The sequence below is a fragment of the Poecilia reticulata genome, chromosome 13 (genome assembly GCF_904066995.2).
Source record: "Poecilia reticulata chromosome 13, P_reticulata-male-v2, whole genome shotgun sequence".
In the NCBI taxonomy this organism is placed as follows: Eukaryota; Metazoa; Chordata; class Actinopteri; order Cyprinodontiformes; family Poeciliidae; genus Poecilia; species Poecilia reticulata.
This window is the reverse complement of record NC_088842.1, coordinates 23,485,894-23,513,750: the sequence shown is the minus strand read 5'-3', so window position 1 is coordinate 23,513,750 and position 27,857 is coordinate 23,485,894. Positions and strand designations below refer to the sequence as shown.

At 39.9% G+C, this 27,857-nt stretch overlaps 1 protein-coding gene across 2 annotated transcripts; it reads left to right on the top strand.

Moving 5' to 3' along the window:
* Nucleotides 1-3,941: 3,941 nt before the first annotated feature.
* meis3 (myeloid ecotropic viral integration site 3) lies at nucleotides 3,942-19,249 on the top strand. 2 transcript variants are annotated; one of them, XM_008426131.3, is made up of 13 exons: nucleotides 3,942-4,299; nucleotides 4,688-4,797; nucleotides 9,126-9,265; nucleotides 9,537-9,685; nucleotides 9,790-9,840; nucleotides 9,922-9,972; nucleotides 11,189-11,338; nucleotides 11,422-11,530; nucleotides 12,343-12,488; nucleotides 13,168-13,244; nucleotides 15,357-15,415; nucleotides 15,508-15,594; nucleotides 17,939-19,249. In XM_008426131.3, exons 1-13 carry the CDS (start codon nucleotides 4,078-4,080, stop codon nucleotides 18,136-18,138), a joined length of 1,551 nt encoding a protein of 516 aa, XP_008424353.1. In that variant the 5' UTR covers nucleotides 3,942-4,077; the 3' UTR covers nucleotides 18,139-19,249. The 2 variants fall into 2 exon arrangements, with proteins under 2 accessions (XP_008424353.1, XP_008424354.1); XM_008426132.3 differs by having other exon boundaries at nucleotides 4,159-4,299; nucleotides 9,508-9,685.
* The last annotated feature ends 8,608 nt before the right edge of the window (nucleotides 19,250-27,857 follow it).

The window sequence follows — 27,857 nt, the reverse complement described above, 5'->3', positions numbered from 1 at the left end:
TTTAGCTCACAGATATTTTATAACTTACAATGTCTCATTACATCGGCTTGTTGCCGTCTGTCATGGACAACAAATTGACTTAACCAGAGTTGTTATACAGGCTAATATTATAAACCTGACTTTCATGTTATTTTAGTGTAACCTTTGTTGTCAAATAATTGATTAGACAGCAGCAAGGTTGACATGTTTATATGGGTTGTATACATACATAACTACATGAGCTTACTAGAAGCTTGAGCTCCTAGTTGAGGAAGTTTCTATGTTGAAGCAGAAATTTAAGTTTGTCCTCAGTTTCCTCAGAGACAGTGCTAATGTTAATGTTAAAGTCAAACTAAAACCTGCGCCAAGTTGTGCTGACGTCTCACATTGTTAATGTTTTGGTAATGTGTCATGTGTAAATCATCAATTTAGACACAAATATTTCCAATTTATTTCTAATTTGAACGATAAGCCACATGATTTCATGGAAACAGTGAAGGTGATTGTTGGCTCTGATTCTGTAGATCAGAGATCTGTGGATTCTCTGCATACATAAAACCTGTTTCTGCATTTTAATGCAATGTCTGCAGATATTAACTGACCACAACTTGTAGGTTTTACATGTAAGTTTTGATCACTTTGGCCTGAAAATGCTTATGTGCATTTGTTATAAACATTTTTTAAACTTCTATGTGATTACTGTATTATAAATCTACAAAATATAACGTTTAGAATGCAAACATAATGACTAAAACCATTTTTTGATTCAATATCTTTAAATTTTATTGAAAATTAAAGCAGTACATTTTAAACATTGGTATTAAATTTAGATAGCTTTTAATTTGAAAGAAATAGTGATTTTGATCTACCCAAATTAAATCTGTGCAAATCGTTACAACAATGTTATTTGTTAACTCCTAATGACGTGGTTTATTAGTGTAGGAGCAGGTTTCTGATAAACCCGACTCATCCTTGTCGCATTTTTATGGTAATGAGACTAATCGTCGGGTTTATATTATAGCCTGTTAGATAAATGTAGACGATTTATGGTCCGATTCATCTCAATAAAACAATCAGCTCTGCGCAGGACGTTTCCATACGGGAGATAAATGTAAAGTCCTTGTAAACATGAAGGTTGCTTCAGCGTTAATCCTTTCCATTTCAACCTGTTGGAGTAAAAAACACGCCTGCATCGCCTTTTCCAGACCGCTGACGCAGCTCCATGGCTGCATTATAGCGGCTCGGTGCGGGGCTGTGATCAGCCCCGCAGGAAACCCGCACCCCGCGGAGTTAAAAGACCCCATGGCAGCACGGACGGGACGGTGCGGGGAGGCGGGGGGCCCGGTCACAGACGGCCACTCCGTCAAACAGCATGCCGCCCACGGAGACTCCTGCCCCGGCCCGCTGATCCCATCCACGTCGCTGCTGATTGAAGTGCAGCAGCCCCTCACAGCGGGATCGGTCAAAGAGCTGCGTTTTGGATAATTATTATGTTACTTAGGTGTCATTTACAACACAAGCCTGGAAGTTTGGCTGCCTCACTAACATGTGAAAGGGCTTTGTTTCACCTGCTGTGTCTCTTTGGTTAAAATTAAACTTTCCCACTTTCAGGGTTTTGTTTTTTTCTTTCATCTCTTTTTTCAGCTTCTTCCCAATAAACAAGAAGAGAGAAGGGTGACATTTGGAGATGTGTCAAAAGGTTGGTCTTTAATGAATGTCTTCAAAAACAAAACAAAACAAAAATTTGAAAGCTCTCTGTCAGTCAACAAACATTTATTTATGACCTTAGATTAGGAGTGACCTAATTAAAGTTCTCAATTAGCCTTAAAATGAAGCTTAAATGAGCCCTCAGGCATGAAAACAACCATTCTCTTAAGGTGTATAAATCACCAAACTAATAAAGTATTTCTGTTTTAATTTATGGGTAACGTCTTGACTCTTGCAGGCTGTGGGATTGTGTGTGTTGGATGTAAAGCTGCAGCCTAATCACCGAATTGATTGTCCAGTCCAGATTTTCCTGGAGTCTCTTCAACATCAAGCTCTACAGAAAGAATTATTACGATTCTCCTCTGGAGCTTCAGCCTGATGAATCTCTCACAGCTGCAGGGAAAATAAGGGAGAAGGGAGGAGCAGATGAAGGAATCAAATCAGCGCAGAGCTGCACGAGTAGAATGAGTGATATGGCTCTCTGTCCAGGGTGTCCTTTTCATGAGGGCAGCACAAGAAATCAAAAACAAAGAAAAGATTATTGGTAAATTGGAACTCACTTCTTTTTGTTGCTTTTTATGCATCCGACTAACACCAGATTAGAGTGTTATTTCACTACTCTCACCTGAATTAGAGTCGCTGATGGGTCATTGGAAGTGCTGAAGAAGTTAGAGGTGACCAGAAACACCAGAACCAAACCAACAAAACCAGGTTTCCTCTTAAATCAGAACACATGGCATCAGAGGCAGTATTGTGCTTTGGGACTTGCTGATAAACATGGCATCTAGCCATCAATTTGTCCATTAATTTCACTCATACCACAATATGGACTGATTTAAAGTCTATTTCCTGATAATCATTGCCTCTTTCAGCTGCATAATGGATGCTACCACAAACCAAAAATGGTTCATGAACACTTTCAAAAACCCAACAAAGAGCATCGGCAAAAGTTAGACCAACTCTACTTGGTAGGTGTTTTGATTTAATTATTTTAAACAGGCTTTTAAAAACAAGAAAATAATCAGTCAATAGGACAGAGAAAACATGTGCATACATAACCAAGAACAAACACATTTTCCTACTTCTTTTCTGTTTGAAAAGAAATCGGAAGAAGTGAACACTTATTTAATCTTACCCGTTATCTCAATTAAATGAAATAGGTGGACATAGAGCTATTAATGCAATTACTCTCTGAGTAAACTTTTCAGCTTGTTGGGCAGTTAGAATCACTAATAATATTATGTGGCTTTAGAGATTTTTTTTGTATTACTTTCTTCAAATCTGAAGTTTACATACATTAAGTTTAGTCTGTCTCTGAAACACGTGGGAAAATCCAGGCGATGTAATTAGTTAGTAGATAAATAGAAATCATAGTAAACATAACACTTCAGTCGTAATCCTTTCATTTAATCTACAAGAGTAAAACAATTCATTGACGACATTTAAGATGAAGACACACATGTGGACGTACACAATGACAATCAAAACAAATCAGCTGAACTATCAGGAAAATAACTGCATTAATCTTGTTCTGCCTCTTCCAGATGCATAAACATTCAGTAAGAGTAAAAATGATGGGAATGTTCAACTATCATGCAGCTAAGGAAGTTAAAAAGTTCTGGTTTAAAGATATGAGCAAATAAAAGACTTACTGAAGAATCAGATTAAAGTTGGTTTGAAGCGTCATTAGCCAAAATGAAATGAGTCCTGAGCTGAAAAGTCACTCAGAGACCAAGAATCTGTTTACTCCAAAACAACAACAAAAAAGTAAGATTAAAGTTGTACACATAATTTCTGGAGACAAACATTAGGGACCCAACTGTGCAGCATGGAGGCGGCAGCATCATGCTGTGTTAATGTTTTAATGCAGGTGGAATATCAGCATAGATCAAATCATGAGATCAACATGCGAAAATATCGGAACTACATCAATCATATATGATTTTATAGATGTAGTTAGATATTATCGTATTTATCGATCTCATGATTTGATTTGATATACATACATAGTTTATATATTGTTTTCTTCTATAGAACTAGAAGAAAACAATGGGGAGATGTAAAAAGGGGTAAACATTGTGGCTGTTCTTCGCTGGGTTTTTGTGTGTGTGATGGTGGGGAGGGAGCGGTGGGGAGGTGGACTAGAGGGAGGGATGGGTGGAGTGCGTGGAGGGGGGGGGGGCGGGGGGAAAGAGATCCCGTCGCGTTTTGACCCCCAGAAACCTTCCCGCAACCCGCCCTGCCACCACCAGTGTCACTCCCCCCCCCCCTCCTCCTCCTCTTCTTCATCCTCCTCCTCCGCCTCTCCTCCTCTCCTCCTCTTTCTCTCCTCTTGAGGGTGAAAACACCATCGCTCATTCCGGGCCGTGACATTTTCCAGCTTGTCGCCGTATGCTGCTGCGCGGACAGCGAGCGCAGAGAGCCAAAAAGCAGGAGAGAGCAGGCGGGGGGAGGACGCCGCTAAGAGAAGCACCGAGCATCATCCCTCAGCCACCCGGAGCGAGAGGCGCACCAAGCGGAGGCGAGGCGCTGCAGGAAGCCGCTTCTCCCCTTTCACCTCCCCGGAATCCCACGCCGGACACGGCCCGAACCGGACTGGATATTTACGTCTCGGTGGGACATTTCACGCTTTTCTACCGGAGCTCCGTAGGCTTCCCACTCGCCAAAGCAGTAGCATTAAATAGGCAGCGGGAATCAGTTAAAGCCTTTATTACCTTTGAGCGCATTATGAGCCATTAGGCTTACACAGGCGGTCATCAGCCGCCCGTATCAAACCTCCAGTGCCATCATTATGTTGTAACATAAAACGCGATGGACAAGGAGTAAACACAGCGGCTCTCCGCTCACTTAATGTTTGTGTTGACTCCTTGCGGGCTGTTCTGTCTCCGTGTTGATCGTGCTCACAACTTAATTACTGATTCGTTTATGAAGAAGAAGGAGAAGGAAAAAAAATAAATAAATAAAATTAAATAAATAAAAGCAAATGCACTCTGATTTCCAGGAGCCCGGAGACAGAGAGGAAGGGAGGGGGGAAGGATCGCTGGAGCACAGCCGAGCAGCGCATCATCCTCTCCGGTGTAGGTCTGGCTGTCGAGTCGCATGGAGAAAAGGGTAGGTCTGATCGGCTTCTTTATTAGTTTATCTGAGAAGGTGTGGGTAGGAACAGCCTGATCGGGTTTAAAGCAGCAAAACCGAAGCACATGTGCTGGGAGGTTTGTTTGCAGTGGACAGCCGCCACAAAAACACACAAGGCCCAGTAGAGACCGGTGGGCTGGAAGTGGCATCAGCTTATGTTTAGTGGGGAAACACCGTAAAAGGAGTGTTTAGTACTTTATGCACGGAAGCATGATCGCAAACCTCCAAAAATGAGCCAACAAAATGTCATTCTCAAGCACTTTTAAAATCACTTTTAGCCATAAACGTGCCAAAATTCAGTGGCAATTATGGATGAAGCAACTTGAAATAAAAGGCCCTGATTTCAGGCTGTTTGATGCCAGTCAGTTGAGGGTTAGAGAGTTGGTCATTAAGAGGCAGGGCAGAGCAGAGGAGATACAGCTCTTCAGCTCGGTATGTAGGTCAGTTTTTTTGCTACACTGATTCAGAGGCTCGGTGGTGGTGGAGGAGGAGGAGGAGGAACGGGCCGAGGCTGAAGGGGCAGCAGGCGGACTGAGCTCCTCTTACTGAGAACAGAGCAATTAGAGGATGTAGGGTGTGCAGACAGAAAACCACAGCCATGTGAAAACAGGCAGGGATTTGAAAAAGTCGACGTGAACACACACTGAATCTAAAACGACTGACAAAACTACTTTTCAGCGCTTTGCCTCCTGCAAACAAGAAACATGGTAAAATACCTGGCTTGTGATGAAGGTACAAAATGTTCGTGAAGTAATAAACATTCCTTTAGCTGCTGCATCAAGGAGGAAACATTTTACCTGTGAGCCACAGCTGAGATGAGTAAAGGTCTCAGAGTTAAGGCTCAAATAATAATTTTTTTTTCTACCTATACTTTCTCAGCCATAAGTCATCTGGTAGTTGTTAAGTTTTACTAAGTTGATAAATGATTCATAAAACCACCAATATAAACATAGCAACCTTCCTGTTCTCTGCTGGGCACACGATGAAAACAACTGAAGCAACAATTTCAGTGAAAGTTTGATTTAAAAGTCTAAAAGTGTTGACTGCAGTCAATGTTGTGAGACTTTCACCAAGATTGAAAATGACATTTAGAGACTAATATTTGTTTAAAGTTTTTATAATTTTGATTTGTAATATTGAATACTGTACAAAAATCTATTTTTATAGTGCATGCGTGATATTTAAAGACTGAAATTTTAACAAGGCCAGCTAATTCAGGAACACAAGTCTTCAGTTTGTTGTAGGAATAAAAATGCATCTAGCCATACTGGATTAATCTTCTTTGGATAAATGGCCTTGTCTCCATGGATAAAACGCTGCGTAAAACCTTGTTTGGAGGCGCTCCAGTCTGCAACAGGTTCCGTTGTGTTTGCTCTCCGTGAAATACTTTACAGTTTATTCAGAATGTCTTAATTTCTAACGTGCTTATTACATACATGTAGCTTAAATTAATAGATTTTAATAATCAGCATGATTTACAACTCCAAAAATATTCACGTGAAAATGTTTTCCCTTCATCCCGAAGCTTTCACGCGTTAGGCTTCAAATTATTCTAAAGTTTTTGACTTTTTAAAACATTTTTTTAGCTTATTAAACAGGGATTGAAATGTCAATTTCTACACTTAAATATGTTATAAATTTAGGTGAAAATCTTGAAATATACTCCAACGATTTCTGCGTGTGAAATAAACATCAAATCATTTCTTTTAAGAACTGAGCCACATGTCTTCCGACTAACTGATTTTTACTGAAGTATTTCCTGTTAAGAACTATGTTTCGTTTATTAGCTCAGCCCCTCTTTCATTAAACGCGACATTAAACCGAGCACTGAGACGTACATTTAGCGTTATTCTCTAACAGACGCTCTGATCCCGATGCCGTTACAGCAGCTGGCGCAGCCTCATCAAGCGTAATTTGCTTTTAATAACTTTTCCATTGAAAACAGCACAGTTGTTAACCAGTTTGGTTGTTTTATTTTTTAGTTTTTTATACATACAAATTCCTGTAATTCAGTGTCTGAGCTCGCGCGCTTTGATCCTCCTGACGCACGGAAACCCGAGCCGCTCCGTGCGTAAAAAGAGACGCGCAATCTGATAGCCGTGATTGTTTTAATAGCCGACCACCATAAAAACGAGAAGGTGTCCCTGGACTGGGCCTCAGAGCAGGTGCTTTCTGTGACCATATGGGGCCCGAACCATTGGATTAGCCATTTAGGACAGACGTAGGGTTCAGCAGAATGCTAGCAGGGAAAGCAGTGCGTGGATGTGAAAGGGAAGGATTTTAGTTCATTTTAAAAAAGACAGAAAATAGCTTTTATATGTTCAGTGTAACTTTTGTTTCACCAGAGGTTGTACAGTCTATACATGGAGTCAAAATTAGCAGAAATTGGACTCTTTGGGTCAAAATGTCCTTGTCTCTGAGCTTTGCTGAAATGGCTTCAAACAGGTCAGCGGCTGTAGAGAAGCCGTCTTTTTGAGCCTCATATTTCAGCTGTAAGCCGCTGCAATATTCTTCCTCTAGACTCCACAGAAGAAAGCCAGAGTCAGCACACCGTGGCTCGGTTAAAACAACAGAGAAGTGAAAGGTGTGCGTTTGAGTTGTCCGCCTGTGATCCCAGTCATCCTGTGGGACTGTGACCTGTGTCCCTTTAATCCATCAGAAAGAGAAACAGAAGCAGATCTGCTGACCTGAGCACAGACATGCAGGAGCAGCGAACAGGCTCAGATTAGCTCCATAACACACTCAGACTGATGTGTTTATTCATGAAACGTGCGCCCTGACGGGCTGCTGCTGAGCATGTTTTCCTTATGAATTTGTCTGAGCCATGTGCCTGAGAGCTTGCCATATGTGCGTCTGATTCATTGTGTCATGGTGGTTTCTGCTTGTGTGTGAGCAGGCCCCATGTGAGGGTCTCGCAGCGGGGCCATGAGGGATGTCTCAGCATGGCTCCGTCTGGTTTAGATTTTAGGAAGGAGTTCGTAAAGTTTGTTGCCACAGACAATTGTTGAAGGAAATCTATAAACAGCCAGTTTGCAGTGTGCCTTGTAGGGGACACAGCGGTGGAGGAAGGTCCTCTCCTCAGATAAGACCTAATTTGGACTTCTCGGCCTACATGCATAGCAGAGCATGTGGCAGAAAACTAACACTGTACATCACCCTGAACACACCATCCCTAAAAGATGACGAAGACTTCAGCAGAGACAGGGAAGCCGCTCCAAGCGAAAGCCAAGATAGATGGAGCAAAAACACACATCTGGAAGAAAACCTGTGGGAGGCTGCAAAAAAGCCGAGGATACAGTAGATGTTTACTTTGCAGAAGGACCAGAGATTCTAACACACCACCCATATAAAATTGGACATTTTATATGTTAAAATGTCCCAGTCAAAGTTCAGACTTAAATCCAAAGGAGAATCTTTTCAAAATATTAAATTTGCTGTTCATGGATGCTTCCTCATCCAAACAGTCTGACTGAACTTGAGGTATTTCGCAAAGAAGAGTGAGCAAAACATTCAGTGTGAAAAGTTGGTGGAGACATGCCACAGAAAAAAACTTTCTGCTGTAAATTTAGCAAAAGGTTGACTAGCAAATAACAGAACATTAAAGTCTAAAGTCACTTTGCAGGAAATATGGAAAGGAAATGGAAAGGAAATATGGAATTTCCTTTCTATGTCACAGTGATGTGTTATTATGTGTTGAGCTAAGCCAGGAGTCTGCAGCCTCACAGCCAGACTAATGCTGATAAGTATAGTCATGATAGTAAATTCAGGTTTCAGCAGTTTATTGTTTTCTTCATTGAATAATTTCATTTAATTTCCACTAAAGAACGACTCAATGTTCAATGTGTTGCAGGACATGAAAAATGGGTAAACTTGGACACAAAGAACAGCATTGCAAGCAACATAAAGGCAGTGGCAATAGTTAATTTTTGATCAAACCACAGCTCAAAGTCCCTGCAGAGGCAGACACACACACGCACACGCGCACACGCACACGCACACACACACACGCACGCACGCACGCATGCACGCACGCACACACACACACACACACACACACACACACACACACACACACACACACACACACACACACACACACACACACACACACACACACACAAAAGCTCCTAAATTATAAAAACGCATCATGTTTACCAACGGTACAGCAGTCCAGTAAGCCGTGTAGCTCTGGTCCCCCTGACAGATCGGTCACATAATAAAATAACGGAGAGATTTTGTGTCGCACGGCCGCAGATGTTGAGTGTGTCTCACTCTTTCTATCTCTTCATCTAATTGTGTTTCAGTATGAAGAGCTGGTGCACTACTCAGGGTCGGAGGGCATGCCGGTGGGGGGCTACGGGGACGACGTCAGGGCGCTTCCTCCGCCGCAGTACGGCCCCACCATCCCTGACTCCCTTAAACACCACAAGGACCAGATCTATGGGTAGGAGGATTTATGTGACCCGGCTGCAGGCCGACATGCAGTGTGTATTTACAGTGCATGCTAAATGTGAAAATACGTGTGAAGTGCATACAGCTGTCTGCTTCATACATACTGTGGTGTACAGTTTGTGTATCGTGTTCTGTATCATGTGTTCTCTATACCAACTGTTACGGTGTTTATGTCCAGTATGTTAACTGTTTATGTTCATGTGTGTGTGTGTGTGTGTGTGCGTGTGTGGGCAGTCACCCACTCTTTCCACTGCTGGCCTTAGTGTTTGAGAAGTGTGAGCTGGCCACCTGCTCCCCTCGGGACTCCTCCTCCTCCCTCTCAGCCACCTCCCACCTCCCCGGCATGGCCAACCACAGCGACGTCTGCTCCTCCGAGTCCTTCAACGACGACATCGCCGCCTTCGCCAAGCAGGTGGGTGAGCACCGACCAGGAAGCAGGGGAACAGCAAAGAGTTTTGTTTTTGTTTTGTTTGTTGTTGAAGCATTTTGTGCTGAGATCCTGAACTTGCGTTGCAGATTCGCTCTGAGAAGCCAATTTTTTCTTCCAATCCTGAGCTGGACAACTTGGTATGACTCATGAACTGACAGCTTGCTAGAATTTAAAATGCACTTTGTGAGAGATGTTAACATGATAATCCTCTCCAACAGATGATCCAGGCCATACAGGTTCTTCGCTTTCATTTACTGGAGCTAGAGAAGGTTGGTCAAATCCCAGCATGTTGTTATTAAAATGTGCTAATTTATCTCAGATGTTAAACAACTCTTGTAAATATATTTACATTTAGCTTGAACTGTCGGATTTGCATTTCCGATTTGTTATTTGGTCTGTGAATGCATCGACAAACATTATTCTTTGAAATTTGAGGAAGATGTCTGGTGTTTGTGTTTTTGCTGATACTGATTTGAGCTAATTTCCCTAAGAATTTAACCATGTTGAACATTTCTCTTTCTCACCTTCCTGCCCTGAGCAGCCATTATTTTTTATACAATAAAACTGAAGTGATTTTCTGTAAAACAAAGTTTTGAGTTTTGAGTAAAACAAGTTTTGAGTGAAACAAAGTTTTGAGTTTTGCGTTTGCGTTTACAAAAACTTTGTTTCTGTAAAACAAAGTTTGGTTTTACGCACTGAATTATCATTCACGAAGAGATAATAGAATTGCTGCTCTGAATTGTCTTTAACATCTCATCTAATTCTCATTGTGGTTAGCATAATTAAATGTAAACGTCAGTTTCCAAACTTTGCAGATTTTCTGAGAGGCTCTTGTTGAAAGCTCAAAATGATAAAACAGGGAGACTTCGCTTTGACATACTCGGCATATCCCTTGCACATGCAGAAGTTGATTCTAAATATGTATTCCTTTTCTAGTTTGAGGAAATGCCACCAAGGTGAGTGGGAAGAAGTGCCTCCTTGAAAACTTGAAGACTGTTTCTTGAAAAGTCGTATGAAAACAAAGAAAACTTAAAAAAAATTCAAAGCTTGAAGAACAAAGACGACCATCAAACTCTCGGTTGGAGAACAGCTGACGTGCTTCTCTAGAAATTATATATCTTGCATTTCTTTGTTAGTGTTAGCACAACCTGTTAGTGCTTACATATTTTACGTTGAAAAAAAATTACAATTTTGAAATTTTAGAGCCAATTTACCTAAAAATCTGCTGATTTCTTGTATTTCAGAAATGAAGAATTAGCAGGTCAGACATCTAAGATAACCAGACATCTGGTTAAATGTGGATCGGTTATTCTCTAGTAATTGTGTTTAGTGGTTCATCAAGGAGAGAAAATAAAGCAAAAAGCATACACCAGAAAATGTTAATGTCTTAAAACTGAAAGGCAAATTTCTTTTGGTAAAACTAATGAATCAGCTCATAATTGCAAACTGATGCCGACCATAATAAGTCATCATTTGTTTCTGAAGGTGCATGACCTGTGTGATAACTTCTGCCATCGCTACATCACCTGCCTGAAGGGAAAGATGCCCACTGACCTGGTGCTGGATGAGCGGGAGGGCGGCTCCAAGTCGGACATGGAGGACTTTGGTGGCTCCTGCACCAGTTTGTCAGAACAGGTGAGACACCAAGTCGTTTTTATGGTCCCTTGCAGCAGTTTCTGCCTAGCATTCTCTCCTCCATCCTTTTCCCTGCGCTGCAGAATGCATCGTGGTTACGGGAGCCAGATGAATGTGCCACTACGCCTCTAGGAACACCAGGCACCTGTGGGCTGCCTTCACACAGCACAGGGGACAACTGCAGCGACGCAGGTTTGCACACATGTTCACACGAGTTCTGGCGGAAAATGCTGCAAACGAAGATGTGACCAAATGTTTGGTAAATGTCTGACACAGCCAGTAAGTCTTGTAAATTGTTTGATGTTCTTCACTTGTATAGCAAATTTTAGCCTCTAAGGTTGTACAAAAGTCTCTTTCGGACAAATATTCATCAATGACAGCGGAGCTTCTGTTGGATAAAACTCATAAATCTGACGTCCCCTGAACCACAAGAACACACTAATATATAAAAAACCCACAATATTTTAAAAGTTACCTTTTGCAGCTTTAACAAAAGATACTTTAATATGACAAATGGACCTCATATGAATGAACTGATATTAATGTACATGTCAGTTCTGCAGGCAGGCAGTGGGTGCCAATAAGAGCCCACTGCACTAAACCTCATTGAAAACCTCATGATTATTCCACCAAATATTGATTTCTGAACTCTTCCTGTGTTAAAACATTAGTGTTGTTGTTTCTAAATTAATATGAACTTGTTTTCTTTGCTTTATTAGCGGACTGAAAGCACTGCATCTTTTTCATTATTTTGACCATTTCTCATTTTCTGCAAATAAATACTAAATTCTTATTTGGAATTTGGGAGAAATGTTGTCAGTAGTTCATAGAGTAAAAAAAAACAATGTTCATTTTACTCAAACATATGCCTATAAAGGGTAGAATCAGAGAAACTGATCATTTTGCAGCGGTCTTTTCATTTCTTTCCACAGCCGTATATCAGCTGGACGTGTATGAATACGTCTGTTTGCTAGCATGCAATGACGTCAAGGTCGCTCTTGCAGGAGACGGCCTCGATGGGGGAGTGGCCTCCCCCAGCACGGGGGAGGAGGACGAGAGCGACCGGGACAGGAGGAACAACAAGAAGAGGGGCATCTTCCCCAAAGTGGCCACAAACATCATGAGAGCGTGGCTCTTCCAGCACCTGTCGGTGAGCTTCCCATTTTCCTTTTTTGATCACATATTGTCAAAATTATCCATTACATTTGAAATGCATTCGTTAGGGCCACCCCTGCAAGAAATATAGGCGAACAAAGACGGCTTGTGTACAGTGGTGGGAGAGTGATCACTGCGCAGAGGATTTACTGTGGGAAAAACGTCATGTGCGAGGATAGACAAAGAAGGGAAGCGAGTGTGCAATGGAGGTCAATTAAATTAAATGAAAAACTGGGGGATTAAGTGATTATGTGAATATGCTCATATTAGAAGTGATAGAAATGGAGTGTGTAATTGTTGGTAAGGTGGTTAGATTAGTAATTAGCTACTAAATGAGGCAGGTCAAATGTTGCTTCACTCCAATTATTGCAGTATGTGTCTGTGTGCGCGGTGGAAAGGGAAAAAGAGACAGAGTTAGTGGGCTTAGTGAGGCTTTAAATGTGAGAGCAGACGGGAATTTAGATGAAGGGTCTTCAGAATCCACACTGAGAGTTCACACACATTATTTCAGTCTGGGTTTAAGGTGAGGCTTCATGTTTCTCTGGGAGGATTCTCCCATCAGTCGTCTCACTGCTACCAGCAACACACCTCAGGGCCTGGCTTTGATTTGCTTAACTTTCCACTCTCCATCTGTGTGTGTGTGTGTGTGTGTGTGTGTGTCTCCATGTTTCCAGCACCCATACCCGTCGGAGGAGCAGAAGAAGCAGCTGTCGCAGGACACGGGGCTGACTATCTTGCAGGTCAACAACTGGTCAGTGCTCTGCTCGATCAATGCACTAATCCCAGCCCCGCGGCTTTCCAATAATCAGTTAAACTCTCTTGTTTAAGAGGAAATTATGAATTTTCTTCGCCTTGCGTAAGCATTCAGACCAGCTGAACTTCTTCACAACTTGTTAAATTACAATTATAATGTAATTTATTGTTTTTTTTATGTGAGGGATCAACACAAAGTAGTGTATAATTGTAAGGTGGAAGAAGAATTATACACGGTTATTAAAATATTTTACAAATAAAAAGTGTGGTTTTGCATTTATGGTCAACCCCTTTATATCACTTAAATAAAGTGGATTGTATCCAGAAAACATAAACATATATAACAACAAAATGGTATAACTCAGTATAAATCCAGGTTTGTTGGAAAACATTAGTGAAGAAAAAGCATCATGTAAACAAGCAGGAAGAAAGCTGTGGAGATGTTTAAAATAAGATTAATGCAGTACGTTTAACATCTCACAGATGAGAGACGCTATTTAGTTTTTATTTATTTAATTTTTAAGCAGTGAAAAAAAATAAAAGAAAACACGTCTCACTCAGCATAATTGTTGTTTTACAGCAGGTTTGTGTTCTAGGGAACATGAAAAACACACAGATATCTAACATCACATCACAATAACATATACTATGGACACACAGACACAGCAATTTAAAAAAATAGAGAAAAAGCAGCAGTTATATGATAGATGCTTCAGTCACTATTGAGCTGGAAATCATATGTTGTCATGTTTTGGTAAAAGCACAAATTATTTCTGGCCGTTTTTAAAGGTTTGTCGTAACAAGAGTTTGTAAAAGGCCTAATCAAACAACCATTTTCAAGATTGGGTTTAGGCATCAGAGCAGAAAGAGCTACATAAATGGCACCATGAAAAGTTCAAAATTACAACTTAATACAACTTGCCAAACTTAATTTAGAAAATTAAAGCATTTAAAACATGTTCAGTCCATCATCCAAAAATGGAAAGAGTGTGGAATAACTATGAGCTTTACACCTAAGAAAATGTTAAAAGTATTTCTGCTGGCATCTGTGCACATCACCAGCCAATATTATTGTTTAAATCATATTCATCTGGCTGTCAAAGTCCAGATCTGAATCCAACCGAGAAAGACTTGAAAACTGATGTTCCCGGACGTTTTCTATCCAATTTGACTGAGATTTAACTATTTAACAAAGAAAAACAGGGCAGATTCTCAATCTCTAAATAAACAAAGGTGTTAGAGAAGCTGTAGCTGCAAAATGCATGAAACACATTTTAATTTGTTTAGCAAAACATGTTAAAACTCAGGGATCATTTTCCATCTTATTCATAATTAGGCACTTTGATGTAAAATCCCAATAAAATACATCCCATTATAAACTGATGTGAAAAGTTCAGGGGGTATGAATACTTTACAGCCGATACAAAGTGTTTTATAATGTTCACGTTTAGTGTTGATAAAAAAAAGGTCACAGCTTTACAAGACTTTCACAAAGATCATTATAATCTAGTTCACTGGAGCATAGTTAATGACGCAGAGAAAAACGTACTGCAAAGCATTTTTTCCCCTCAAGCTGCAGTCCAGTGAAATCCTGCTGCTCATAAAGCGAAACTACGGATCAATATCCAATAATCAGATTATTTACTGCTTCTCGGTTTCCATTTCACGGCCGCAGACTTAAACGTAGTTCTGCTTTCCAGAAAGCTTTTTCCACGTGGTTCCTTTTCTGTGTGTAAGAATTTTTAGTTCTGTTTCACGCCGATAAAAAGGATTTCCTTCATGTTGTAGCTTACATGTTTTTATGTGTACCTTCGCCACAGCAGCAGCACACAAAGTGAGCAGATCAATGCAGATCAATCAATTATCACAGGGCGGATCAATACGCTCTCTGCCCTAACGTTGATTTACTCTGCTCTCTGAAAGGGTTAAGTGCTTGTAAAAGGGAAAAGGTTAATAGTCTCCCTCTTTGCCTTTTTCTCCATTAATGGTTGACCTTGTCCATCTTTTCTCTCTCTCTCTCTCTCTCTCTTTCTCTCTCTCTCTCTCTCTCTCTCTCTCTCTCTCTCTATCTCTTTCCATATCCTGTCTTCACATCTCTTGCTTCGTCCAGGTTCATCAACGCCCGAAGGAGAATAGTTCAGCCGATGATTGACCAGTCAAACCGCTCAGGTCAGTGTTCAGCCAGTCTTTGTGTATATATGTGATGTGTCTGAGTGTGTATTTGTGTCTGAAGGTGTGTGTGTGTGTGTGGGGTCTCCCAGGTCAGGGTGGTCCCTACAGTCCGGAGGGAGCTGCACTGGGAGGCTACGGCCTCGACGGACAGGCCCATCTGGGGCTTCGGACGGCAGGTACGGCCGGCTGATTCAACCCTGCTGATGTAAAGAATGCTTTTATCTACACGCAGTTTAACACATAAATATGAGAGTCACACACTTACTTTTAGATCCTTTAGTTTAATGTGACTCAGACACCATGTTGCCGCTGAAAATATTCACCAGAGCGCTGACTGTGGGATTATGTGCTGCTGAAAATAGTCCCTTACAGATGCACACTTTACTGCCGTTTTCTCAGCGATATCCGAGAAAACATTTTTTTTTAAAGTTAAAAATATTCGTCTTCTTCGATTTTGGCCCCAGTTACAGCTGGTAAGATCACATAACACAGCCTAGTTATAAAAAAAAAAAAAAGAAGATATTTTGGACATTAGATCATAGGTGGCAAATCGCCTCCTTTTTTATTCTTTGTGTGAGTAATCATCAGGTGTAAACAGCTGCCCAATGCAGATGGGATACAGATAAAACAGCATTTATATAACTGATGTTTGTCGTAAAGGAGGGTGGAGATATTGTGTAAAATTCACTTTTTCTTAGCTTTTTTTCATGTGATGTTGTTCCCTCATCAAAAACATACCTGGACTGTTGCTTTTATTCTTTGATGCATGTTTTAGAAAGCTGTGAATCTCCAATGGCAACCATTCAGGGTTACCTCAACAACGGCTCTCGGAAAAGCACAGATGATGAGCTCATCATACGAACAACTTCTCAGTCTGAGAAGCATCGTTGTGTCAGATTAAGCAGAAGCTTCTTGAAGAGACAGAAGCTCAATTTCAAATTACAGAGTCAAACTTCTTTTAAGTCATATTTGACTTTTTATAACAACTGAAGGTAACATAGTTACTTTATTGTGCTATAAAATGGCACAATGTGCCTGGAAAATACATAATATGGTAAAAAAGTCCAGCTTAGACTCTAAGTCTCCAAGTAAAGTTGGTAACTCAACCAACACTTTAATTCTCGTAAGAATAAGAACAAAAAGCATCTTCACCAACATTCAGCGTTCGTTCTAAATCAACAAAAGAGTATCAACCTTTTTTTATCGGGATATCTGCAAGACGTATGACTGCAGTTTCTCAGCAGAGGTCTGGGAATCCTCAACTTGGGTGAACTCCATAGGTTAGCTGCACTGTAACTCTTCGGCTAGAATGCTGCCAGAGATTGAACCTTGAACCTGGCAGAAATCTTGGTCTTCATCTGCATGTGGACCCTCCTGGCATCCATGATCCTCTCTGAGGCCCAACAGGGTGAAACACAATGACCTCACACATAAATCTATGTGTGAATTTGCAACAGGTGGAGTGAATAAATCTTTTCAGGCTATTCAAAGTGTCAGCACGCCACTGCTTTCTAAAACTGTTAGTTTCAGCCTTCAGGACCAGCTGATCTTCACTTATACTACATAAAGGCAACCATATTTTTTCCTGCTGGCGTCTACTGTAACTAAGATACAAAATGCTTATAACATTTTAACATAACCTCGCATCAAAAATCCTGAACTGTTCCTAAAAATGAATTCGGCAATTGTTTATTTGTGTCAAATAAAACCTTCTCGGGTTTATTTACAAGACATAAATACATCTAGGATGTCAAAATAGACACCAAAACAAAATATTGTAAAACATTAACACAAATTAAATTCCATAATAAAAATGTACTGTAGAGGATACAAAATCCTTTTTTCTGTTGCAAAACATGTTGAATAAATGTTGCTGAAACAAACATCTCTTGATTAATTAGCCAAGATATCAATTAGCACATTTCAGCTACACGCCAGTTAAAAGTAAACTATAACCGTTTATGAAACAGTTATAGTTTAAGCCATACCTCTGTCAAACGCCATCATCAAAGTCATCAACCAAATATATATCAAATATATTGATCAATTTTCCAGTTATTACTAATCAAAGGCAACTCTAAAGAAACTCAGTGTTTCGGCTGTTTTTCAGTTTTCTGGAACTTTGTTCTTTTCATGTTTAACTTTACAAACAGTTTGAAAGACATCCCTCATTTGGATGCAAGTTCTGACTTTGGGTTTCCTGCCAATGTCCTTCCACTGCTGATCTTTACACATCTTGGTTATATTTAGTTTTAAATTATTTATATATATATTATTTAAGTCACAAAGGAAAAATAACTTAGCAACCTCTTTAGACCAACTATAACTATCAGCTCAGATAAAAATCATGTAGGTCAGTTTTTATTCTGATGTAAACAAAACAATTTTGCATTTTTGTTTCATCAAAAAAGGCTCCAAGCGGATAATAATTGTGGGTTATAGTCATGGACATAAAGATTTGATGATGCTTTCACATCATGCAGTCTAAATCTTAAATATATTTTTTTTACTTTCCACCAGGTCTACCTGGAATGTCCTCTCTTCAGGGCGAGTACCCCGCCGCTCTGCTCTCCCAGCCGGGCTACCCCCCCCACCCGGGAACGTCCCTCCACTCGTACCCCGGCCCGCACCCACACCCCGCCATGCTGCTCCACCCGCCGCCGCATGCACACCCCGCGGAGCCGCTCATCGCCCAAGGACTGGACATACATGCACACTAGCTGTCTGGGGAGCAGAGCGTGTGTGTGCATGTGTGCGTGAAAGAGTTACTGTATGAATGTGAGTGTGTGGAGTGTGTGTGTAATGGCTGATCCAGTACCCTATTTAAAGACAAACTGCTCCAAAAGTTTACATTCCTCACTGAGAGACACTGACCTTAATGTAGCTGATCGACTGACAAAAACACACACACACGTAAACATTTCACCGACACACTCCTGAGTCTAGACCCACAGGTTTAAGCCATACCTCTCTAAGTAGAAGTGCTTCCTCCTCTTCAAATGTCTCCACTGTGTCCTGTGGGTGAGACACATGCTTTAAACTACACTTCCCATCATGCCTCCTTAACCACAGGACGACCGGCTCAGAAACACAACCACCTGGATGTTACTGGACGGGACTCGATCCTGCGAGTCGAACCTTCCTCACAGTCTTCCTACACACACTGACTGTCAGAAACACACACACACACACACACACACACACACACACACGCACACACACACGCACACATACACACACACACTTTATTTAAAGCTTTCTTTTTAGTTTTTTATATTTTTATATTTATGTGTGCCACTCCAGGCAGATGCAGCTTCATGTGAGCTTGTTGAAATGTTAGTGCTCTTCCTCAGCATGAAGCTAAACACTCTGAATGACTTCCAGTCTGCCTCGCTCTCGCACCACTGACCTCCTTAAGGCGCCAGCAGCCGTTCGTTAGAAGCTTTCCTCCAACTCACTGATAGACGAAGCAACAGACGCGACACAGAAAGCCATTCTAACACACAACACATGAACACACGCACCCCGCCCCCCACACACGCACACACACACACACACACACACACACATACACGCACACACACACACGCACACACACACGAACACGCACACACACACACACACACACACACACATACACACATATACAGAAGGACTTCTGCAAGAATTTCTAGTCCACTGTTAACTGTCACAGCTGTGTGAGAGGGAAGCTGCAGCCAAAGGACTCTTCAGACATTCGGCTCCTTCTCCGCTCTTGCTTGGACCGCTGAAGAATTTCTGAACGATGATGATGGTGAAAAAAAACTTAAAGTATTAAAATGTTTTTTGTAAGCCTTGTCACTTGTCATCTGTTTGTTTGATATGATCGGTTTAGCTGGTGAAATTAATGAGCCTTATGTTTTTGAATGAAATTATATTTCAACCTCCTGATCAGTCACTGCAGTTCCAGAGATTCTCCAGGAAGGAAATGTGCATAAACTCACTTTAAGAGTCCAAAACGACTGCAGACAGAACAAATATCAGTCTGAGAGTTTAAGAAAATAAATTATTACAGTAACTTTTATGTTTTTTTTCTGTATTTTCTCTTGTATACAGAATTTATAAACAAAAATCTCTATAACCTCAATGTACATTTCAAGAAAAATAGGAAAAATTAATTACTTTATGTATGTAATGTAATTTGATTGGGATTCCAATGCAATCCTACTTTAGACTCAATCCCATTTGAAATGCAGGTAGACACAATTAGCCAATCACATGGCTGCAACTCTGGATGTGATGCTAAGTATCATGAAACGGGATTTGCTGAAAGTGGCTTTCAGGGCGCAGTGGTTGGTGCCAGACAGACTCATATTCAGGAACTGCTGATCTCCTGGGATGTGTCACAAAATGTGAAAAGTTGCAGATGTGTGAGTGGCTTCAAAAATCACAGAACAGCAAATGAAACAGCATAAAGGAGCTTCTTCACAACATCATGTTTATGACTGCATCAGAGATCGGTAATGAATTCTCTGTTTCTTACTCTTTCACCTTGTGGATATTTTTGTTCAGTATGTCAGCATCCAGAGTACAAAAAAAAACATGCAACAGCATGACTGGTTTACAGTTTACCTCATTTTAATTCAGAAATATTACAATTAAATAAACAAAGGTTGATATTTTACTTGCTTTAGAAAAAGTACAATGCAAAAGGAAAAAAAAGACTTGAGAGCTTACATATTTTCAATGAAGCCCACAAATATTGTATGTTTAGCTTAACATACAATATTTAATTGTAATTTTATTTAATTAGTCAAGGAAAAAAAAATAGGCAAAACAGAGATTAAATAGATTTTTCAATTCACAGACATTCATATTTAGTAGAGATGTGCTGATCAGGTTTTTTCCTGCCGATTCTGATCACCCATGAGGGCCGATCACCGATACCGATCACCGATAGCGATCACATAATTATTATTTTTTTAATCATAAGCACTACCGGTTACATTATGCGGAAAAAGGAACCATGAATTCACATTCAGACAAAAACTTGTCTTTAATAACTTTTTCCAAGAAAAAAAACAAAACAGGCATTGTGCAAATTGTACTGCTATCAGTAATACCATCTTTAACAGATTGAAAACATATGAAGGCTCTGAAGAGGCTAAATAATGATGCAACGAGTCAAAATAAAACCTCTCAACGTTGCCAAAAAATTAAAGTATAAAACTTAACATTCAAAGGTAAATACAAGATCCATTACAATAAACAATCCAGAGTTACAGAATGAAAACTTTCTGATATTAATTAATTATGCAGAACAGGGAGGAGGCAGAGAGATCGATTATTTTTTCTGAGATTATTTGTTTCATGTTAGGACAGCGAAAGTTTTAATACGTATGTAAAATAAATTTTTTTAGGTTAGATCCTGCAGCTTTAAGCAGAGGTTCGGTGTGAGAGTCACTACCAGGTGGAGCAGAAGCGGCACTCCGTCTGTGAAATATTACTACCTGTAGCGCGTAGCAGCGGTTCAACAGCGAGAGCAGAACCAGCGTCTTACATCGCAGCTCAAAGACTTAAATAATTTGATTTGTTTAGCTTTCTGACAGTCATGCTAATCCGGGTGAGTGTTTGTAGCTGTGCGCTGCTTTACCTGCTATCTGATCCTCCATATGTCTTTTTTACTACAGTGAGCCTCGATGTAGCCAAACTCCGTCAAGTATGGCATTGTTTTTATGCCATATTAGAATATTAGATTTGTCGTGTTGATGCATTTTGACGAGCTTCACCCCACGTGCTTCAATTTTCCGCCACAACACGCAAACTTCCCCAATCACTCAATGCTTTATAGTTTCACATCTCTACGGATTTGTTGCTGCGGGCTTGCGCAGTGTGAAGGAAAGAGGAGACCAGCTGCAAAATGAGATGCAGGTGATCGGTTTGTGTGATCGGCAACAAGAGACTGTGATCGGCGATCACCGATCATGCACTTTTTCACGGAAATCGGCCGATTATTATCGGTGGCCGATGGATCGGCACACCTCTAATATTTAGCTAATTAGAATCTGTTTTAATGAGGCAACATCATATTAGATTAAAAGTACCTTTGCAAAATACCAATCTATTAAACAGTAAAAAACATTTCTGTATTGAGTTACCCAAACTAAATGAACTCTTAAATAATATTCTTATTTCTTGGATATGACTGCATGTCACAAACTCAGAAGAATAAGCAACTGCTATTTTTGATGATGAACTGAGTGGATCTTTGTGTTAACACTGATAGGAATGTTGCAGAAATGCTTAAAGCAAAAAAAAAAAAAAAAAAAAATCTTAACACCCTGAAAATATAAAACAGACTTCATGTTTGTGTTTGCTCTGAATTTACAGCCCTTCACACAGCTGGGATTTCTTTTTTCCACCCTTGAGATATTAAAACATTCATGATAAACATCTCAGCCATTCACTTCAAAAGCATCTTTCCCTGAAAAATAGTGTGATCGTCCTCCTTTTCTGCAGTCATAAGTCATGTCTCTCCCTGCTCCATAACTATCTGTTTTATCTCTGATGGAGGCCTCAGGCTGCAGCTGCAGCGATCTGTCACACACACTAGATCTTCACAGCCATGAGATCGAATCTCTCCAAACGCTTTAAAGCACAGAGTCGCTCTCAGATCACTATTCCCAATCCTGAACCCAGCTCTGAATTTTTCGTTTTTACACTTCCTTCCTCAAGCACGCCATTATACACCCAGTGTTTCTATTCTAGTTTCCTTCTTCCATCAGACGTCCACTGATGTGTCCTCCTTCGTCCATCCACAGCCCTGCAGCCACACAACAAACCCTGCACACCACACCCTCTCCTCCCTGCCCCCAATCAGCCTGGAGGAGGAGGGACGGGTCAGGGGCCAGAGTTCAGTGGGAGGTCAACAGGAAATGGTTGTTCTCCTTCGCACCAGGTCCTGACCCAGGCGCCCCTCTACTTTTCATTTCTTTGTCCCCTCACAGGCTCAGTCCTCGACCACGATGGCCTCACTTTTACTCCTCCAGCTCCTCGCCGGATTGTTTCCCCCACCATGTTTCCCCACACACGTGAAGCAGAGGAGCGTTTGCTTCACTGTGACCTCCGAGAGCTGCAGGCTGAACTCCAGTTTGCTGCAAAGCTTGTTGGGGACAAACAAGAAAATCAGTCTTTTTTCTTTTTTCTTTTATTAATTCAGACGTTAAAGTGTCGCAGAGTCAAAACAACAAATACAGACGATTTTAAATTTTTACCCAGAGGAGATCAGGAAAGAAATTATAGCTAATAATGAACTATTTTTATTAGAAATTCTCTACAATGACTATTGATTTTCATTTTCCAACATTGGCTTTATATCACGGCTAGATATTGCTTATTTTAAGTTATTTAATCACTCTCAAATGTTCATTACCACATACATGCCTTCGTAAATTGAGAATTTATGTGATTAGCCAGACGTTTTGGTCTAATTTCACAAACCAAATCCAGTTATGGCTGTTATGCCAGGCTTGGAGAATCAACAAACCACAAGGACCTGTTAGACAACATGAAGTAGGCTAAAAGTGACATTTCTTGCATGACAGATGAGAAAGAAAGAAATTTAATCTGGAAAAACATTTCTAAGGGCTTGGGACTCCGAGGGCTAGCTAGGTATTTTAATAAATTGTCATACTTAATTCTAATTTTTTCTGTAAATAATTAGCTGAGGTTTATTGAATCCTGCTTCTCTTGATTGCGTCTATAAACTATATCTTTTGGGTAATCATCTTATAAAATGTGAGATATTATGATCCCCAACTAAACCTCAGAATGATAACCTACTATTAGAAATTATTATTTGTGTCTGATTTCATTTCTTTTTCAATCCTTTGTATTCAAATCCTATTAGAATTTTATGTTTTATTGTTTTCCACTAAATGACGATATCTTGTTCACTGACTCTAAATTAAACCAATTATATGGGATGGGTTGGGCAATAGCCCAAAGTCAAGAACTCACCCTATTCACTCACCCATAGTCACATCTTTGAGGTATTTTTGCTGACTTTGGTTATTTTTGGACTGGTCAAAAGTCAGCTGAGTTGCAGTGATTGGTCAGAAAACAAGAAAATGTATAAAACGTTAAGGTGATTGGTCAGATCTGCAGAAAACGTTGGGATGACTGGTGAAAACTGCAAGTTGGACATTTTCCAACAATTAAGGGATTTGCAACATCTTAACTTCCTGGAGAGACAGATTTTATTTGAAGAACTAATTCTACAAATTCAGTCATCTGAGCTATTAGCTGAACTTCTAAAAGACACTGAAGCGTGACGCACATTTTCACCAGTTGTGAAGGAAACAGCTTTGCAAAATGAAAACCATATGATTGTCATTTTAAGGAAACAGTGCAGCGCTGCCACTGTGTCGACACCTCTCCATATATTTCACTTCCAGTGAATCGCAACAGTCCTGATAATGTTTCATTTCGTTTGAAGACTCCTACTGGTTTTGACCATTCGAGCTGCTGGGGGGAATATGAATGTGTGAGATGTGAAAATGTGCACATCTGTGTGAAACTGGGAGTTTGTGTGTGTGTGAGTGTGCATATAAATATGTAAAATCACATTTTAACATAATCAGTTTGTGTGTGTGTGTGTGTAGGAGGAGGGTCACTCTTCTGATCATTAATCATTCAATTATACACCTGTCAGAGTTCAGACAAGGGGGAGAAAATGGAGGAGGGGGAGTGAGGAAGAGGGAAGGGTGGAGAAAGTAAAAAAAAGAAACAGAGGAATGCAGCGGGGAAAGGAGGAAGAGAACAGGGAGAAACTGAATGACTTTAGAGGGAATGTCGAAGCTCCAGCAGGACTGAAAGGAGTAAAAAAGCAACAGGGGGAAAACCTCATTGTCTGTGTGCGGACAAGCTGTGACAGAGGCAAGCAGCTGGATGGTGAAAGTCTCTGAAAGGTCGCCGGAAAGACAAAGACACAAACATGTAGAGTAAGGAACATGTGGCAGATAAGAACAAAGCAGTGCAGAATGGTAAAGATGCAACCAATCTGTGTGTGTGTTTGTCACCTGGACTGATTTAAGAGCTGCAAACAGGAAAATAACACAATTTAAAAAAGCTAATATGAAAGAAGACATGCTGAAACCTGGAGGAGGCTTTACTTGGATTAAAACAGAAATATTCAATAAACTTTGGATCAAAAGAAGCTTAGTGAAGCTATTGAGGAATTGAAGGGTGGCTATTCTCAAAAATAAGCACCAGAGGCGTATTGATTACAGTTTTATGGGGGCAAATCTAGTTTCTGTTTTTTGAGAATCCCTGATGTGAGAATAATGATTTAGTTGAGAAAAATAATAAGGAGCATTTGAAATGATTTTCTTCAGATTTTCAGGTTAAAATAAATTTTGATTTTCAATCAAATTTGACAATTAAAGCAGTACCACATTTTAGATGTTTCTCTCAGTATTTCACATATGATATCTCCCAGACTTTTAGATGTACTTAAATATCACACAATAAAAAAATAGTATCAACAAATAATAACAAAGTAAAGCAAAGCTTCTTTTTAATATTTTCTTTTCTTACATTGCTTTTAAAACTTCAAAATCTGCAATATTTACATGTTGAATATTCAAAAGGATAAAAAAACAACAGATTTTTAATCAGATTTCTTAGTCTGCTCTGTCCTCTCTTGTTAACAAAGCTGCATTAATAATACATTATGTTTATTTTATGTTGAAATAAAACTCCCTGATTTAAATGTTTCATTTTCTTTCCACATTTAATAACTACCTGACCATCTTGGGATGGAAGCTCATTGTCCTACATAAAGTCTATGAACTTATCCAAGTGATCAAGTTATTATTAGCTGAATTAATCTGAAAGTTGATTGGGTTGCAATGAAGTCACTCCATGAATTTAGTTTGTGTAGGTGAATGAATCTTCATCAGCACAGACAGAGCATCTGCTTAGCATAGCAGTAATTTAAGGTATGCTATTATAAGCTAGTCATTGCTGCTACCTTTGAGGAGCATTTTGATCAAATATATCTGACATGTATTCTGTCTCTGAGGTACAATCCTACCAATGAATGTTTTTTTTAAAACAGTGTATCTTTAGATTGTTTATGCAACAGTTTCAGATGTGAAGGCCGGAACATATCCGCTAAACAGTTTAGAAACATTTTTCTACACTGTAGATAGTCGGTGTCAGTATCAGATTGAAACCAGGTTGATACTTTAGTTTCAGATTCTATTTTATTTTTTGTATGGTATTTTCTCAACTCTACCATAAATAAAATAATTTGCTTTCATTTGCTCTCAAATGATATATTTTTTGGATGGTATTTATAAGACAATGCACATTAATCTGTTGTGTTTTTTAAAATGTTTCTTTTACATCTACACAAAAACACCTGAAGGTCAGAAGTTTGATTATATATAAACTTTAAATATTACTAGGTGTTGGTATCGGAGATGCTGGTCTTGTATTTACATGGTATTGGATCAATAACCAACTGTCCAGTATTGCACATGTCTAACGACAGAGGTAGACAGTATAGAGGTTGAAATTGTGAAAGAATAGGCAACGATTTGCATGATGATTGTGTTTGACTCTGTGCCATTTAAAAAAGCAGAAACTCTCAGCAACATATAAAGGAGGTTTCACTTAATTAGCTCTCACTAGATGCAGAGTTACATTGAGTTATGTTAAACAAAAACTCAATCAAGATGCATGCTGTGTATCAAATTCTTCATGTTTTGCACTCAAAAACATAAAACCAACAATATATATTTATATATATATATGAATATGAGGTAATTGTGTGTTTGCAGCCGTCTCAATGTTTAGTTGCAAGTACCTCTAATGCCCCAGGCCACAGCCATCTGCCCCCCTCCTCCTTACTTCACATCCACTCCTCTCTTCTCAGTGCACCCTTTCCTCCAGCAGTCACCGCTGCCATATATCTAATTTATGGCCGTGCTGAGTGTGTAACAGACTCATGTATGCATAATATATCACATGTGTAAAAGAAGTGCGTTTCAGAGGAGAGTCAGAGTGTAAGATTGGGTTCTGGCTAGTTTAGTCTGGACCACAGCACTTTCCTCAGATTTAGGCCGAAGTGTGCGCACGCGTCTGTGTGTGTGTGTGAGAGAGACGACCCAGCTGTTTCTGGGCTCAGCATCCACATGCAGGCAGAATGCCAGATGTCTCATTAGGCAAATTTGATTGGCTCGGGCGTTCAGGATGCAGAGGCGAGATAGTTCCATATGCGTGTGTCCATGACTTCGAGTGTGTACATTTACATAAGAGGGCCCCTGGATAACTATTTACATGTGTGCATTCTCAGTGCATGTGCATTCATTAGCCTGTGCTGGAACACTTGAATTTACAGACTGTTGATTAAAAGGCAATAAAAAATATAACTATGCAATAATTCGATATGAAGAAATGCAGCCAGAAAAAGTCCTTGGAGCTTTTTAGCCTTTAACATCTGCAGATCTTGGAGTTTATTCAGTTGTCTTTCACTTGAACAGGATCTGTGTTTTAAGTGTCACAACTTTCAGGTCACAAACTGGAGCTCAAGCAGCTACTTTAGCTTGTGCTTCAAACTCAACAGCATCTATTAACCTTCAGCTTTAACCTCCTTAAACACTTACGAGGGAGCGCTTGATTCATAATTTTTCCCTCCTCATTTGGAACTTGACGTGTTTTGAGCCTCTTCTTCACTACATCTTCATTTTACTGGAACAACTTACCTTTAAAACTCTCAAATTTATGTGTAGTAGTTTATATATAGATACTCCTCGTGTTTTGCATTTTGTGATAAGCTCCAAACCTTTCAACTCTGGTCCTTGAAGGACAACTTTTAGATGCGTCTCTGCTTCAACACACCCAAGTCAAATAATCAGGTCATTCGCAAGACTCAGGAGAACATGAGGAAGTAATTCAGTTCGTTTGTTTTTACAATTTCTGAAATTTTATGACTGTTGGTTTAGCATGGTGAATACCAAAGTTAATGAATTAATTCAAGATATTTGAAAAGCATATTTCTATGACAGTTTTCTAAAGGGTAAAATTGTGTCCAAGGGACAAAAGTGTGACACAGAATAAAGAAATCAGAAGGTTTACAAAGTTTGCTGTCAGGTGGAGTGCATACATCTCAAACTACTGCTGATATTTTCCCCTCTGTCATAAGGGAGTTTCTGCAAACTAAAAATGCATACGATGTTTATTTTAAACAACAGGCCAAATGCAATCACAACATTTTTTCTCACATTTATTACATCCTTTCAAGATGTGTTTTTGTTCTCACTGATAATTATCTGTATCCATCTTCAGGTTGTTTTTAATGTTCATGGCAATTATGTAATGTTCATCAACGTTCCAGCTTTAATTAGAGTAGTTGCTTCTAGATCAAGCTTCACAATTACTTCCTATTCTGAAT